The following is a 13,926-nucleotide window of genomic DNA, read 5'->3' as shown; positions in this document are numbered from 1 at the left end:
TAAACACCCGCACCAGGAGATAGGATGTATCACAGCCACACACCAGAAAGTGGGTCCCCTTCCTGTCTGATCTGAACTGCGTGCCTCAGAAAGATATGTCCACGTCCCAACATCCAGAACATGTGAATGTGACATTTGGAAACAGGGTCTTTGCAGGTGTGATCAAATTAAGATGAGGTTGTACTAGATTAGGGTGGCCTTTTTTTTTTTGGTTGCATCAGGTGGGATCTTAGTTCCCTGACCAGGGATCGAACCTGTGCCCCCTGCACTGGAAGCACGGAGTCTTAACCACTGGACCTCCAGAGAAGTCCCTAGGGTGGCCTTAATGCAATGACTGGTGTCCTTAGGAGAGAGGAGAGACACAGACAGAGAAGATGGTCCCGTGACAATGAGGCAGAGTTGAGGTGATGAGGCCATGAGCCAAGGAGCACCAGGGATTGCCAGCAACCACCAGAAGCTGGAACAAGTAGGAAGGATCCTCCCCTATAGCCTTCAGAGAGGGTGTGGCTTTGCTGATGACACCTTGATTTCAGACTTCTGGGCTCCAGAAGCAGCCTCAGGAAGCTCAGACCTTACCCAACCCCTATATGCGTGCACACAGACATGCACATACGCACTCACACATGCTTAAATACATCCTTTCTTTTCAGCACTATTCAGTGAGCACTTCCTGTGTGTGTGCCAGGCCCTGTGCTGGGTGCTGGACCAGCAGTGCGGGGATCTGGGCTTTCTCAGAGCTGGCCTTCTGGCGAGGGGCATCTGTACACACCCATGCCATCCAGAAGCACATGAAGACCTGCAGGTGACGGTGTACACACAGAGAGGGACAGCCCGGTAAGGAGGGGGGTGGGGATGATGAGGAAGGAGCCTGAGGCTTCCCCTGGGCAGGCAAGTCCAGCAGCCCCACCCCAGCACCTGGAGCCAACGTGTGTCTACAGACACACACACACACACACACACACACACACTCACACGTACACACACACACACGCACGGGGCAGGGGAGGGCTGGGGGCTGGCCGGGGAGCTCCCTGCAGGTCCCTCCAAACACCCCAGAGCTGGCTGAGGTCAGGTCTTACAGCTCCTGTGGCCTGAGCTGTGGCCTTGGGGGGCAGCACAGAAATAGAGGTAGCCTAACAGGCAAGGGGACGGTCCAGCTCAGGCCTCGTTGGGGGACAGTTGGGGGTGGGTGGTGGGAAGCCTCTGAAAGGACAGGCTGGGGCCTGGAGGAGAGGGAGGACAGTTCACTCCGCAGGCCTGTAACACTAAGAGTCCAGACACGGGTCTGAGGACCATGCACCACTGGGCTGCGGGGACAGAGAGCTGACTGATTCTCTCAGAGCCTGGGTCAGGGGCCCCAGCCAAAATGGGGTTGTGTTTTGCCTCCCGTCCTGGTCGCCCCCACCCCTTGGGCTTTCTCCCCATCAGGCAGGCGAAGCACTCCTTTTCAGGACGGGAGGACAGTCCTTCACAGGTCTGTCCCCACCCCCTAATGTGGTCCCCTTTCCCAGCCAACAATCACGTGAACTCTTGGGAAGCAACCTGGGGAGGCAGCTGGGCCTATAAGCCTGTTTGGGTGCGCCTGCACGACAGCTGGGGCCAGGATCGGGAAACCCAAAAAGAGAGCCATGGCAGATCCTAGAACAGAGATGCAAGAGGGAGCCATGGCAGGTTCTAGAGCAGGGGTGTCGCCCAAAGGAGTCAGTGTATTCTAGGCCCCGGCCGACAGACTGCGGTTGTTGCCAGAGGTCAGGGCCGGGCTTGGGCTCAGTGTCAGGGTCCTGCGGGCCTCCCGGAGCCTCCGGCAACCCTGCCCACGCCCGCCAGGACCCTTCCCGGGTCCCGCCCCACGAACCCCGCGCACCACACGGCGCAGGCGCGCAGACACGCCCCGCCGCCAGAGAGGCCTTCCAGTCCCGCCCCCGCCGTGCGTGCATGGGCGGAGCCATGAGGGGCGGGGTCTGCGTCGGGGCGGGGGCGGGGGCGGGGGGGTGGGGGGGCGGTGGCGAGCCTGGCCTATAAAAGTGGCGGCGACGCGGCCCGCCCGGCTCCTCTCGGCGGTGGCGGCCTTAGCGGAGGAGTCCGCGGTGGCGGCGGCGGCGGCGGCGGCGGCGGCGCTGTTCCCCGCGCGGTCCGCGCAGCGGGCTCCGGGCTGCGCGTCTCGGGCGGCGGCACTGCGGCCCCGGCCCGAGCCCGACCCCGGTGAGTGTGGCCCAGCGACCCCGGCCCGACCCCGACCCTGACGCGGAGAGCGGGCCCCACGGAGCCTCGCCGCCCTGGCCCGGGCTCCCGGCGCGCCGGCCGCGGCCACTCAACGCCCTCCTTTGTCTGCTCCCGCCCACAGGGTCCCCTCACCGGCCGCCCCCCGCCCACGGGCCGCCCCCCGGGCCCCGCGTCCCCTCCCCCGCTGGCGGGGCCCGGACAGAAGATGGTGCAGAAGAAAACAGCCGAACTTCAGGGCTTCCACCGTTCCTTCAAGGTGAGGGCCGGGTCGTCTTGGGGCCGCCCCGGGCTGGACCACACGAGTGGCCGGTGGCGGGACGCGGAGCCCGCCCCCCAGGATACCCACTGGGGCTCGTGCCAGCTCCCCACCCTTCGCCTGGAGCTGCCCCAGCCTGGTGTGCATTGTCGGGGGGGGGGGGCGGTGTCAGCAGGCCACAGTCCAATCTCAAGCACCCTGGGACCTGTCGGGTCTTTCTTCTAGAAGCCCCAAACCGGGTTGGGGACCCCTACATATGTGTCCCCTGCCGACCCGAGCCAGGCATGTGCTGGTATGGTGAGCAGGGGGGAGTTCAGTAGGCCACAGTCCTTAGCGCCCTGGGGCCTCTGGGGTCTTTCCTCCAGGAACCCCGGGCAGGGCTGAGGGGCGTCCTGCCCGTGGGGGCCCCTGGCTGTGTGTCCCCAGCAGAGCCCAGCCGAGTGTGCACTGCTGGGGACTGTCAGCAGGCCACAGTCCGGTCCCCAGCGTCATGGGGCCTGCGGGGGTCTGCGGGGCCCTTCCTTCTGGAACCCCAGGCAGGGCTGCAGGCCTCCCCTACACACTCCTGGGTGGTCTGCAGAATGGGGCAGTGGACTGGATGCCCTTCCAGCCCAGCACCTCCCAGACACCCCAGGCCCAAGGCTATTTCCTGTCGGAGCAGGAAGTTTCTGCGGCGGGCCCCACGGCTGTGGCATGGGGCCGCCGCAGTTCTAGTCTCAGATGAGCGAGCCTGGGGGGGGGGGCAGGCAGGTGCTAGGCAGGGACCCCACAGGGCCTGGCCCAGGGGACACAGTGATGTCAGCGGCCACCCCACCCCGCTGGCCGCGTTATGTAATGGCTTCCCTGGGCCTTCTTGGGCAAGAACCTGTTGCCCTCTAGAGAAGGCAAGACCTGGGTGTATGTGCATGTGTGAGTGTGTGAGTACGCGCGCGCCTACAGGCGAACTGCACACCAGGGTGGGAGGAGCGAGCTGAGACTGTTTGGGTTAAAATTCCCAGGCCCATCCAGCCAGCGTCCTGGGCCAGCGCCCCACCCCTGCCCACACGCCTGTCATTCTGGCTTCTCCCCCCAGGGCAGCCACAGCCTTGGCACGTCCAAGTGTTCAGGGCAGGGCGGGAGCAGGGTGGACTTGAGACGTCACTGGTGGTGGTCTGTCCCCTCTGGGGGCTGGGTGGGAGCCGAGATGGGGTCAGCGCGTGGGGCCGGCACAGTGGCCAAAGCAAAGTCGAACTTTCTGGATGGTTCCAGCCACGTCCTGCCAAGGCCTGCTGACTGGAGGCCCACAGCCAGCCCTGGGCCTGGCCTGGCAACACTGCCTGGTACTATGGGTTGGCCTCTGCAGGCCGTGCGAGAGCCCAGCGCTGAGGTGGGAATGTGGGAGTCCTGAGGGAGTTGGAGGGACACTGGGCCGGGAGTGCTGGCTCTGAGGTGGCCCTCCTGGTGGCCAGAGGCCGGCCTCGCTACGTGTCTCCTCCCGCTGCACCCCAAGCTTCCTCGGGCCGCAGCCACCTCCCTCCCCTCAGCCTGGCAGCAGCGTCTGCCAGGTGTCTCTGATGTATTTTTCCCCATTTCCACATGGGAGAGTGGAGCCTTGGACAGCGTGGGCATTTGTCTTAGCACCCCCCGCACGTGGTGACAGGGACACAGGAGCTGGCATGGCTAGTGTCCCTTCACCTTGGTGGCTTAGCCGCCCCTTCTCTCCAGGGTCCAGCTCTTTGCATTGGAGGCTGGCACAGGGGTGTGGGGTCGGTGACAGGCCCCCTGAGGTCCTCATGCCCTTACGTGGTCCTTTCGAGTCACCCCTGGGTGCTGGTCAGGCTCGGAGCTGAGGTCACTAGGCCGAGGTGAAGTAGCTGGTGAGGGCCGCCGCTGGCCCCGAGCCTCACGTCCACCCTCCCTCCTGATCACCCCCACGTTGCCACCCTGGGGCCCCTCCTTCTGGGAGGAGGGCGTCACCTGGCGCCTCCAGACGCCCCTGGACTGAGCCTTCTCAGAGCGCTGACTGCCGGTACTGGCACAGCCGTGTGCCTGGCTCCCCGGGGGTGCCGGACCCCTGGGCCGGCAGAGGCAGGTGCTGGTGGACGATCCTGCGCCGACAGGCTGGAGCGCCGCCTTCCTCCCCTCCCCCGCCCGCTGGGCCTCCTAGCAACTATCTGCAGGGCGGGTGGGTGGCGAGGCCGGGAGGGCCCACGCCTGTTTTTCAGCCGCTCCCTGTGACCTCTGCCTGCCCCTGTGCTGCCGGACTGGCTTCCGGGCCTCCCGTCTGCAGGAATCTGGCCTGGCCCCTTCTGCTGTTAGGCCCCTGGGTATCTCCCTGGGGCTCTCCCAGAGTTCCTTCTCTGCCAGATGGCCCTCCTGCTGGAGACCTGCTTCCCCTTGTCCCAAGGCCCAGAGAGAGGCAGTGACTTGACCCAGGTCCTCCAGCATCAGAGCTGGAGCCACTGCTGTTTGTACAGGGCCCCCACGCCCACCTGAAGCCCTGGCCACCTGGACCCCCAGGATTCGGGGAGCTAAATGAGAGTAAACTCCTAGAGAAACACGGTGGGGCCTCAGAGCCTCAGCCTTAAAGCCTCAGCCTTGTGCATTGCCGGGGGCTGCCAGTCCTCACGCTGGATCCGCAGAAACTGGAGGAACCCCAGCTGCCTTCGTTCCCTTGTTAGGATCCCACGCACCCCGCCCCAGTCCCGGGGGCTGTCAGGTGACCTTGAGCAGGCCCCTTCCTGCTCAAGGGCTGTTTCCTTAGCTGGACACCACGGCCTGTGAGGGGCTCCATCCTGGTGTGTCTGAGGGTACATGGGACAGTGCGGCTGTGGCCGGGCGAGGGAGCGGCCCGGTGCTCACGCGGGAGACCGCAGGTGCCTTTCCCGTGATACCCCGGAGCCGGGTCCCAGCGGTGCGGAGCTGGAAGCAGATGAGCGAGGGGGTCGGACCAGGAGAGAGGCGCAGAGCTGGGGGACGGGGCGCATTGTGGGCGCATCAGGAGCAGAGGTGTGGTGGCGGGAATCGTCTCGGGCCGGGAGGTGCAGTGGGGATGAGCGGACAGTGAGAGGCAAGGAGGGCAGTGGTGCCCCATTACACAGAGGGGAGACTGAGACCAGGAAGCCATGGGAAAGCAGGCAGGGCCGCCTGGCTGGGAGCCCCGCTCCGGGAAGCCGCTGACTCACTCCCTCCCACTGGCTGCCCTGCGCCTTTGATCCCTGCGGCCGGGGGCGCGGCAGGGGCGCGGGCGGTCAGCCATGCTGTGGTGCTGGCCCCATCCTGCAGGTGAGCAAACCGAGGCTCAAAACGTGGCCTGGTGCCCCACGGCAACTCAGGCCTGGCCTGGGAGGCGGCACCCCCTCCCCTGCCTGCGTCTGGCCTCTTCCCATACCACACCGCCTCCCCAGAGGCCCCGAGGGCCCTGGGCTGGGGGTGAAAGGTCCATTTCCTTGTGGTCAGGCAGAGCCAGGCTTTCTGCTCCGCAGCATGCGGACGTGGAGACTGGGGCACTCTGGGTGCAGCTGCCCCGCAGGGCTGGGGCCTGAGCTCTGTCCTCTCCTCTCCTGCAGGGGCAGAATCCTTTCGAACTGGCCTTCTCCCTAGACCAGGCCCACCACGGGGAGCCTGACTTCGTCCTGGAGTGCCCGGCCCGCCCTGGTGAGGGGCTGGAGGGGAGGGCGAGCCTCTGGCGGTGGTGGAGGGCTGGGCCACCTCCTGAGCCAGGCGGGCCTCACCTCCAGCTCCCCCTGCACAGATATGCCTGCAAGCCAGCCCATCGACATCCCCGATGCCAAGAAAAGGAGCAAGAAGAAGAAGAGATGCCGGGCCACCGACAGCTTTTCGGGCAGGTTCGAAGGTGAGTGGGGCCGGCGGGGGCAGCGGCGTCGGGGAGATGGGCCGGCCCAGGGTGGCTCTCACCGGCCCCCTGCTCCACAGACGTCTACCAGCTACAGGAGGACGTGCTTGGGGAGGGTGCCCATGCCCGTGTGCAGACCTGCGTCAACCTCATCACCAGCCAGGAGTATGCCGTCAAGGTGAGACAGGCCCCAGCACCTGGGCGGCCCCCTCGCCCCTCCCCAGCCGTGCCTGGGATCTGGCACCCTCCAGGGGTGGCAAAAGGAGGGGAGCTGGCATTTGAGCTTCCGGACTGGCAGGCGGGGAAAACCAGTGTCTAAAAATGGCCTCAAGGCTGGTGACTCAGGCCACACCTGGGAATCCAGGTCAGCCTGGGCTGAGCCCCCAAGTCTGGGTGAGAAGTGACAAGGGGTGGCCCCGCTGCACAGGTGGCCAAGGACCTGGTGCCAGAGGGACCGCCGAGAACTGGGGGCTTCAGTCAGAGCTGATGCTCACCTGCTGGGTCACTCGGGCCAGGCCCCTGTCCCCAGGGATGACGAATGCTTCCCTGTACTGGTTACAAACATTGAAAGGCAATGCCCTATTCGGGGCCCTGGGGGAGCTGGGCATCAGGGGAGACCAGGGAAGGCCTGCAAGAGCGTCCTGCAAGCCCTGGGCCGCCTCTGACCCAGTGTGCGCCTGCGCAGCCTGCGTTGCCTGGCTGGGCGTCAGACCCTGCGTTCCAAAAAGCCTTCCAGGCTTCCCTCGTGACCCTGCATCTGGGCTGGGTGGGGTAACGGGAGGCTGGCTGCCCAGGAAGGAGGGCCAGGTGCACAGTGGCAAGCGGGCTGGCCCGGAAGCCTCAGGCCCTGGTGGAAGCGTGGTGACCAGGGTGGCTGTGGTCCCCACCCCCTGGGAGCGACCGGGTTGGGTGGGTGATGGTGCCATAGGACTGCACACCTAGCAGGCATCAAGCACATTCTGCACGGTCAGTGTCCTCCTTCCTAAGGCCCCTGCTGGGCAGCCTGGCTTCTGTCACTCTGACGGACAGGGAAACCAAGGCTCAGAGGGTTGGGTTAGTTGTACCGTGTGTGACCCCTCAGAAGGCCGTCCCCTCTCAAGAGGGACCGCTGTCTCCTCCGTGGAGTGGGGGGCCCTAGCCACATTCCCAAGGGATGGAATGAGGTTCAGGTAACTCCAGGGCACGGCTGCTGGCATTATCTCAAGAAGCCCTGGCATCTGGTGGTTCTGCCCCTCTGTGGGGCAGGTGTATTTGTCACTAGACAGGTCGGACAGTGCTTAGGGTGGTGGCCGAGCCCCAGTGACCAGTGGATGTGCGTGCCCGCCTGCTGCTGGAGCCTGGCCAGTGGAGCACACCACGTCCCCTCCCCCAGGCTGCTGGTGGGCCGGGAGCCCTGGGCACAGTGGTGACCCAGGCCGCCCACCCACCTAGTGAGAGGGGGCCCTAGGTCCAACCTGGGAAGAGGTTCCCAGGAGGTGTGTGCGGCCTGGCTTTGCTGGGAAAGAGCTGGCACGCACTTCTTTTTTTTTTTTTGGCACGTGCTTTTTGACCTCCCCTCTCTGGGAGCGAAGCGGCTCACCCCAGGCGGTGGGCCCAGAACCCTCCTGTCCTTAGAGCTCCTGGGTGCCAGAGGGGGGTGGGCGCAGAGGCGTGGGCTGGTTTCCTGAGGCTCTGGGGTCCTGGGCAGCTGTGCCCACTGACCTGGCCTGAAACAGACTTGGGCTTACGGGGCTGGGGCATCTGTCCAGACTGGTTCCCAGGCAAATGGGATGTCTTGGCTGGCAGCCAGGCGCCCTAGGCCCCTCCAGTCCCCTGGGTGGTGTGTGAGCCAGCACAGTGGCCCCCAGTCTCCTGGTCAGGGAGAGCAGGCCGCTAGGCTAAGGAACCTGCTGCCCTGAAGGAGTATCTTGCAGGGGCTCCAGGCCCCAAATACACCCCAAGGCTTGTGGCAGTCAGGGGTGGAGAGCTACCGGCTCCTGTCCCGCTCGCCCCTCCTGCGATGCCTCTGGGGAAACACATTGCCCCCAGTTTGTTCTGACACCACAGTATTGACTTTCAGTAAATTTTGGGCCCCCATAGGATAGCTCCGCTTTCCAGAACTTCAAAATCTAAGCTCTGACGAGCTTCACGCGTGACACAGGAGAAGTTTCTGACAGGGGAAGTTTCTGGCAGGGGAGGGGGGGCGGGTCTCAGGCTGTAGGGGGTCTGGCTGACCCAGTTGGTGTCTGTGTGTGTGTCCTCCCCCCGCTGACATTTCAGATCATTGAGAAGCAGCCGGGCCACATTCGGAGTAGGGTTTTCCGGGAGGTGGAGATGTTGTATCAGTGCCAGGGACACAGGTAATGTGACCTACCCTCACAACACTGGGCCCCGAGCCATCTTTCAGTGGCTGAATGGGCCCGAGTGCCTCATCACCCCCAGCAAGCACTTAGTGAGCACCCACAATGTGCCAGGCCCTGTGCTGGGCATTGTGGGTGGGCCCAGTGGCAGGCAGGCTGACAGTCCGAGGCAGGCAAGGCGGAAGCAGGCCCGTGGCCCCGGGCGCAGCCTTCCTGTGGGTAGGTGGGGTGGAGCAGGCGGGCCCCTGCTGGGCAGTTCTGTGGCTGCCCACAGGCCTGAGGAAGCCTCACTCCTCCCCCACCTCCCTGCCCCCACCCCAGGAACGTTCTAGAGCTGATTGAGTTCTTTGAGGAAGACGACCGTTTCTACCTGGTGTTTGAGAAGATGCGGGGCGGTACGTGGGGCCTGGCAGGCTTTTCCATCTGATCTTAATGGGCCGGGGGTTTAGGGCCACCAGGGAGAACCTTTCAGGGGGGCCTGCACATCAGAGGGGCCTTGTGGGGTCCACACGCCAGCTCAGGTTGGAGGACTCTGGACCCGAGGAGGCCGGAGTGGGGGCTTCCCTGCCAGGGTGGGGTGGGTGCTGGCCGTTGGGCAGTGGAGGTGACCCCTGTGTGTTCTGCTCCATGGCCTGGCCCAGGCTCCATCCTGAGCCACATACACAAGCGGCGGCACTTTAACGAACTGGAGGCCAGCGTGGTGGTGCAGGATGTGGCCAGCGCCCTGGACTTCCTGCACAACAAAGGTGAGTGGCCACTCTGTCTGCCCCAGGGGTCCCTGGGTGTCTAGCCTTGCGCCCAGCCCACCTGGCCAGGACTCCTGGAAGATGTGTCCACCCACCCATGGACCCCTGACCTGCCCTCGTGGTTCTTGGTTCTTCCTGCAGGCATCGCCCACAGGGACCTAAAGCCGGAAAACATCCTCTGTGAGCACCCCAACCAGGTGAGGGGCACCGGGGGGTGGCCTTTCCTGCGGGCCAGGGCCCCCAGGGTCGGGACGCCACCCTCACAGCCCCTTCTGACCCTGCCCAGGTGTCCCCCGTGAAGATCTGTGACTTTGATCTGGGCAGTGGCATCAAACTCAACGGGGACTGCTCCCCCATCTCCACCCCGGAGCTGCTCACCCCGGTGAGGGCCTGCGGGGTCAGGGCGCCCCGAGTGGGGTGCGGGGGGGAGGGGTAGCTGGCAGGGGCGGAAAGGGCGGGAATGGCCCCCGAATCCGGTGCCAGGCTACAGTTGCATAACCTCGAGGTGCGGAGCCTGCTTGGCGGCTCGGGCCTCGGAACTCTGGCTTCCGCTTAGCAACAGCCGCTGATTGGCCGGGCAGAGCGGCTGGGCGGGGCCGTGGTCGGGCGCGGTGAGGCTGGGCGGGCTCCCGGCACCTGTTGATTGGGCGGGGGGGTTGGGGGCGTGGCCGAATCCCTCAGCAGCCTGTGATTGGCCGGCAGGGCGAAGGCGGGGCTGGCTCCCTCAGCAACCTGTGATTGGTCGGTCAGGGCTGTCTGGCTTTGGGCTCCGTGAAGTCCCTGTCGGGGCGCCCCCCTATCCCCCCTCCGCGGGCCCTGACGCCCCCGCTCCCGCCCGCAGTGCGGCTCCGCCGAGTACATGGCCCCGGAGGTGGTGGAGGCCTTCAGCGAGGAGGCAAGCATCTATGACAAGCGCTGCGATCTCTGGAGCCTGGGCGTCATCCTTTACATCCTGCTCAGCGGCTACCCGCCCTTCGTGGGCCACTGCGGCAGCGACTGCGGCTGGGACCGCGGCGAGGCCTGCCCGGCCTGCCAGGTGCCAGTGGGGTCCTGCCGTGCACCCCTCCCCCGAGCACCGCGTCTGGCCTGCCTCGGCATACACACACACACACACACACACACACACACACACACACACACACACACGTGCACTCTCACCCCTGCCTGCCCAGTGCACCCCAAGGCTTGGTCCATGCACACAGCTACCCCCCACCCTGGAGGAGCTGGCCTGTGAACCCCCCTGAGCACCCCTAAGGGCCTGGCCTCCAACCACTGACAACATCCACAGGCCACTGCTGGCCTGACCTTTCTGGGTTTCTAGAGGCTTGTTGGGTTCCCCAGCCCAACAGGAGAAAGCAGTCAGGGGTCAGGAAGTTGAGGTGGGGCGAGGCCTATGGTTTGAGGTGGCCAGGTTCCAGCCTTCTACCCACCATGTGAGGCTCAGGCTTCATGGCCTGATCCCCCCAGAGCCTGGCCGTCCAGAGCCACCCTTCAGTAAATCGGGCCCCACTTAAGCAGAGCCCACCAAGTGCCTCCCCGAGTCCACTCTCTGGCCCAGCCTCCCAGCCACCGCCAGTTGGGTGGGTCCCTGCCCTCCTTGGCCTGCCAGATCCCCTGGCCTTGCCAGCTGAGCTCAGGGCACTTTCCCCGACCCTAAGCCTGGGCCCAGGTCACATGCAGCTGGTGGAGGCTGGGGACCCTGACAGAACTTGTCACTCATCGGTGCTCTTCTGGGTCCAGGCCTGCCAGGCGTCTGCGACGTGGCCTCAGCCCTTGCTGGCTGCAGCTCACCCCACCTTCCATGTTCCCTCCAGAACATGCTGTTTGAGAGCATCCAGGAGGGCAAGTACGAGTTTCCGGAGAAGGACTGGGCCCACATTTCCTTTGCTGCCAAAGACCTCATCTCCAAGCTCCTCGTCCGTGACGCCAAGCAGAGGCTGAGTGCTGCCCAAGTCCTGCAGCACCCCTGGGTGCAGGGGGTGAGTGGGAGCACCAGGGAGGCCTGGGGGGCGGCTGGCCTCCAGCCTCTGCCACTGGGCTGGGGTGACTCAGAGCACAAGGGTACGACAGCCCTAGGCGGCTCAGCATCGAGACCCCCCAGAGCGGGCAAGGGCGCAGCAGGGAGGCCCCCACTGCCTGCTGGCCAGGTTGAGTTGGGACTGCAGGAGCTGCTTCTCAGTGAGTCACCAGGCCCTGTGTCCTGGAGGCGCAGGGGCCTCTTCTCACCTGGAACAGAGTGTCAAGCTGAGGTCAGCCAGGTGGCAGGCGGGGGCCTGCCACCCCCCGTCCAAGGCTCTGTCCCCACCAAGCTGAGAAGAGCTTGCTGTTTCTTCTGCCCAGTTGCTGTCCTGGCGGGGCAGATGCCTAGGCCAACAGGGCAGGGGGCTTAACAAAAATACAAGTTGGCACTGTGGGGAGCAAAGACTGGGGCCCCACTGTCAAGGCAGATGGGCTGTTGGAGCGGGCTCCCAACCCCTGCTGGGAACTGGGGCAGCTTTGGTGAGAGGCAGGCCCCGCCCATCACGCGGTCTGGCAACGTCCACCACGCTCGCCCGGCTCGGGCCGCGCCCCTCCCCCCAGCCTGGCTCGGTTCCCGGGCAGGTGCACCGCCTTAACCCCCGGTGCTGTCGCAGCCAGCTGGGCGCCTCGAGGCGGGCGGGCTCTGCTCTCCAGCCTCACCTCTCCTGTCTCCTTGCAGTGCGCCCCGGAGAACACCCTGCCCACGCCCATGGTCCTGCAGAGGTGAGGCCCGTGTGGGATCTCAGGCTCCGAGCGGGGAGCCCCGGGTCCAGGAGGGGGCGCTAAATGTTAAGATGTTTAAAGAAGACTACACGATCCTCTTTCAGTCTTGGCGGGGGAAGCCGTCCAAGCGCTTGGGTGTCCTTGTACTGGGTGATGAGTTTGTGACCCTACCGCGAATTCCAGTCCGCCGGCCCCTCCCGCCCCCTGCGGAGTCTGGGGCTTCCTGGGGCGTGCAGCCCCTCCCCCAGGGCACTGCACAGACCCCGGGGGTCCCGAGGGAAGCAGGGGGGACGGGCCGGCGGCTACCTACCCCCCCTTGCTGACCCCCCACCCTGTCCCCAGGAACAGCTGCGCCAAAGACCTCACGTCGTTCGCGGCCGAGGCCATTGCCATGAACCGGCAGCTGGCCCAGCGCGAGGAGGACGCGGCCGAGGAGGCGGGGCAGGAGCAGCCCGTGGTCATCCGAGCTACCTCACGCTGCTTGCAGCTGTCCCCGCCCTCCCAGTCCAAGTTGGCCCAGCGGCGGCAGCGAGCCAGCCTGTCCGCGGCCCCCGTGGTCCTGGTGGGAGACCACGCGTGATCCTCTCCTTCCCTTTGTACATAGGCCGCCCCTCACCCCGTCAAGTCTAAAGATTTTTTTAAGCTATTGCTCGCGGGTGACCAGCGGGCTGCCCTCCCCCGGCTGGATTCCGAGGCGCTAAGCTCAGCTCGGGGGTCTTTTTATATAAGGTTTTTGCTGTTGGGTTTTTTTTCCTGTTCCCCTCCTTTTGTTTTGTTTTTTTTCCCTTTCAATGGTGTTAAACGCAGAGCAGGCGCTCGGGGAGGAGAGCGGAGGGCCTGTGGCTGGGTGGGGCCCTCCCGCCGCCCCGGCCCGGGATGCGCCGGGTACTGTGAAGGCCGCTCCCCGCCGCCCGCGTGACTCAGGAGAGGAGGGCGTGGCGTCTCCCCGAGCCGGCGGGACCTCGCCGCCCCCCTCCCCGGCCCTCACAGTGTTTTCAGGGACGGGTCGACCCCCACCCACCTTCCCTCGACGAGACGGTAGCTCCTTCCCTCCCCTCAGACACCCGGGCGGGCCGGGGGCTTCTCACGTCTCCCCTGTCAAAGGGCGGGGCCTGGGGGCAGGCGGGGTGGCGCCGCCCGCTGGAGCCCCCGCCGACTGACAATCGGGGCTCCCTCGAACCTTGACCTTAAGCTGCGGCTGCCCGGGGCCCCTCCCCTGGCCTCTCCACTGGGGAGTGCCCACCCGCGAATGGGGGCGCCAGAGGAAGCGCGAGGAGCCGGACAGGCCCCCGTCAGCCGAAGTGGGGGTCCCGCGGACCCCCGACCCGGGCACCCGAGTGCCCCTTCTCAGGGCTCAGTCTGACCACGGCCACGTCCTGCCCGGCCGCCCCTCGGGTCTGGCGTGGAAGCTCTCTCAGCCCCGTCCCCGGGGTCTCGCGGGACCCCCCCAGGGCGGCGTCTCTGTTCCGCCCACCTTCAGGAAAAGGCCGCAGCTGCCGCGCCCCTTCCGCCCGCGCCTGAGTCAGACGTCGCGTGACCCGCCGGGCTGGGGAGACTCTGACGCCCTTCGTCCTCGGGTGGGAGACTCTATGCAATTCACAGGCTTCCTTTTCCACGTGCACACGGGCTTCTGCCGGGGTTGGGGGCGCGGGCAGCTGCCCAGACCGCCCTCCGGCTCCTAGCTGTTCGTCCTGTCTCGTTAGTTTTCCAGAACATCAGCTGACTTCCCTTCCCTGTTCTTGACGAATACTTGAATGTGGGGGGGGGGCGGGCCTCGAGGCGTGG

The 13,926-nt window shown here is 65.6% G+C and overlaps 1 protein-coding gene across 2 annotated transcripts; it reads left to right on the top strand.

The window, feature by feature from the left end:
- The first annotated feature begins 2,060 nt into the window (after positions 1-2,060).
- MKNK2 (MAPK interacting serine/threonine kinase 2) lies at positions 2,061-13,841 on the top strand. 2 transcript variants are annotated; one of them, XM_027085648.1, is made up of 14 exons: positions 2,061-2,202; positions 2,345-2,479; positions 6,028-6,115; positions 6,213-6,314; positions 6,395-6,492; positions 8,574-8,653; positions 8,975-9,048; positions 9,295-9,399; positions 9,541-9,596; positions 9,686-9,781; positions 10,241-10,435; positions 11,214-11,378; positions 12,098-12,141; positions 12,490-13,841. In XM_027085648.1, the coding sequence occupies exons 2-14, from the start codon at positions 2,429-2,431 to the stop codon at positions 12,719-12,721; spliced, it is 1,386 nt and encodes a 461-aa protein (XP_026941449.1). In that variant the 5' UTR covers positions 2,061-2,202; positions 2,345-2,428; the 3' UTR covers positions 12,722-13,841. The 2 variants fall into 2 exon arrangements, with proteins under 2 accessions (XP_026941449.1, XP_026941447.1); XM_027085646.1 differs by having other exon boundaries at positions 12,484-13,841.
- The last annotated feature ends 85 nt before the right edge of the window (positions 13,842-13,926 follow it).

Source organism: Aethalodelphis obliquidens, unplaced genomic scaffold, assembly GCF_003676395.1.
Source record: "Aethalodelphis obliquidens isolate GAN/ISIS:26980383/991018 unplaced genomic scaffold, ASM367639v1 scaffold53, whole genome shotgun sequence".
NCBI classification, from domain to species: Eukaryota; Metazoa; Chordata; class Mammalia; order Artiodactyla; family Delphinidae; genus Aethalodelphis; species Aethalodelphis obliquidens.
This window is presented reverse-complemented; position numbering and strand designations above follow the sequence as displayed.

Coding starts and splice junctions, on each gene's coding strand:
- MKNK2 (XM_027085646.1), top strand. CDS start 2,429: ATGGTGCAGAAGAAAACAGCCGAACTTCAGGGCTTCCACCGTTCCTTC. Junction 9,400..9,540: donor GGACTTCCTGCACAACAAAG/GTGAGTGGCCAC, acceptor TTCTTCCTGCAG/GCATCGCCCACAGGGACCTA. Junction 10,436..11,213: donor AGGCCTGCCCGGCCTGCCAG/GTGCCAGTGGGG, acceptor TGTTCCCTCCAG/AACATGCTGTTTGAGAGCAT.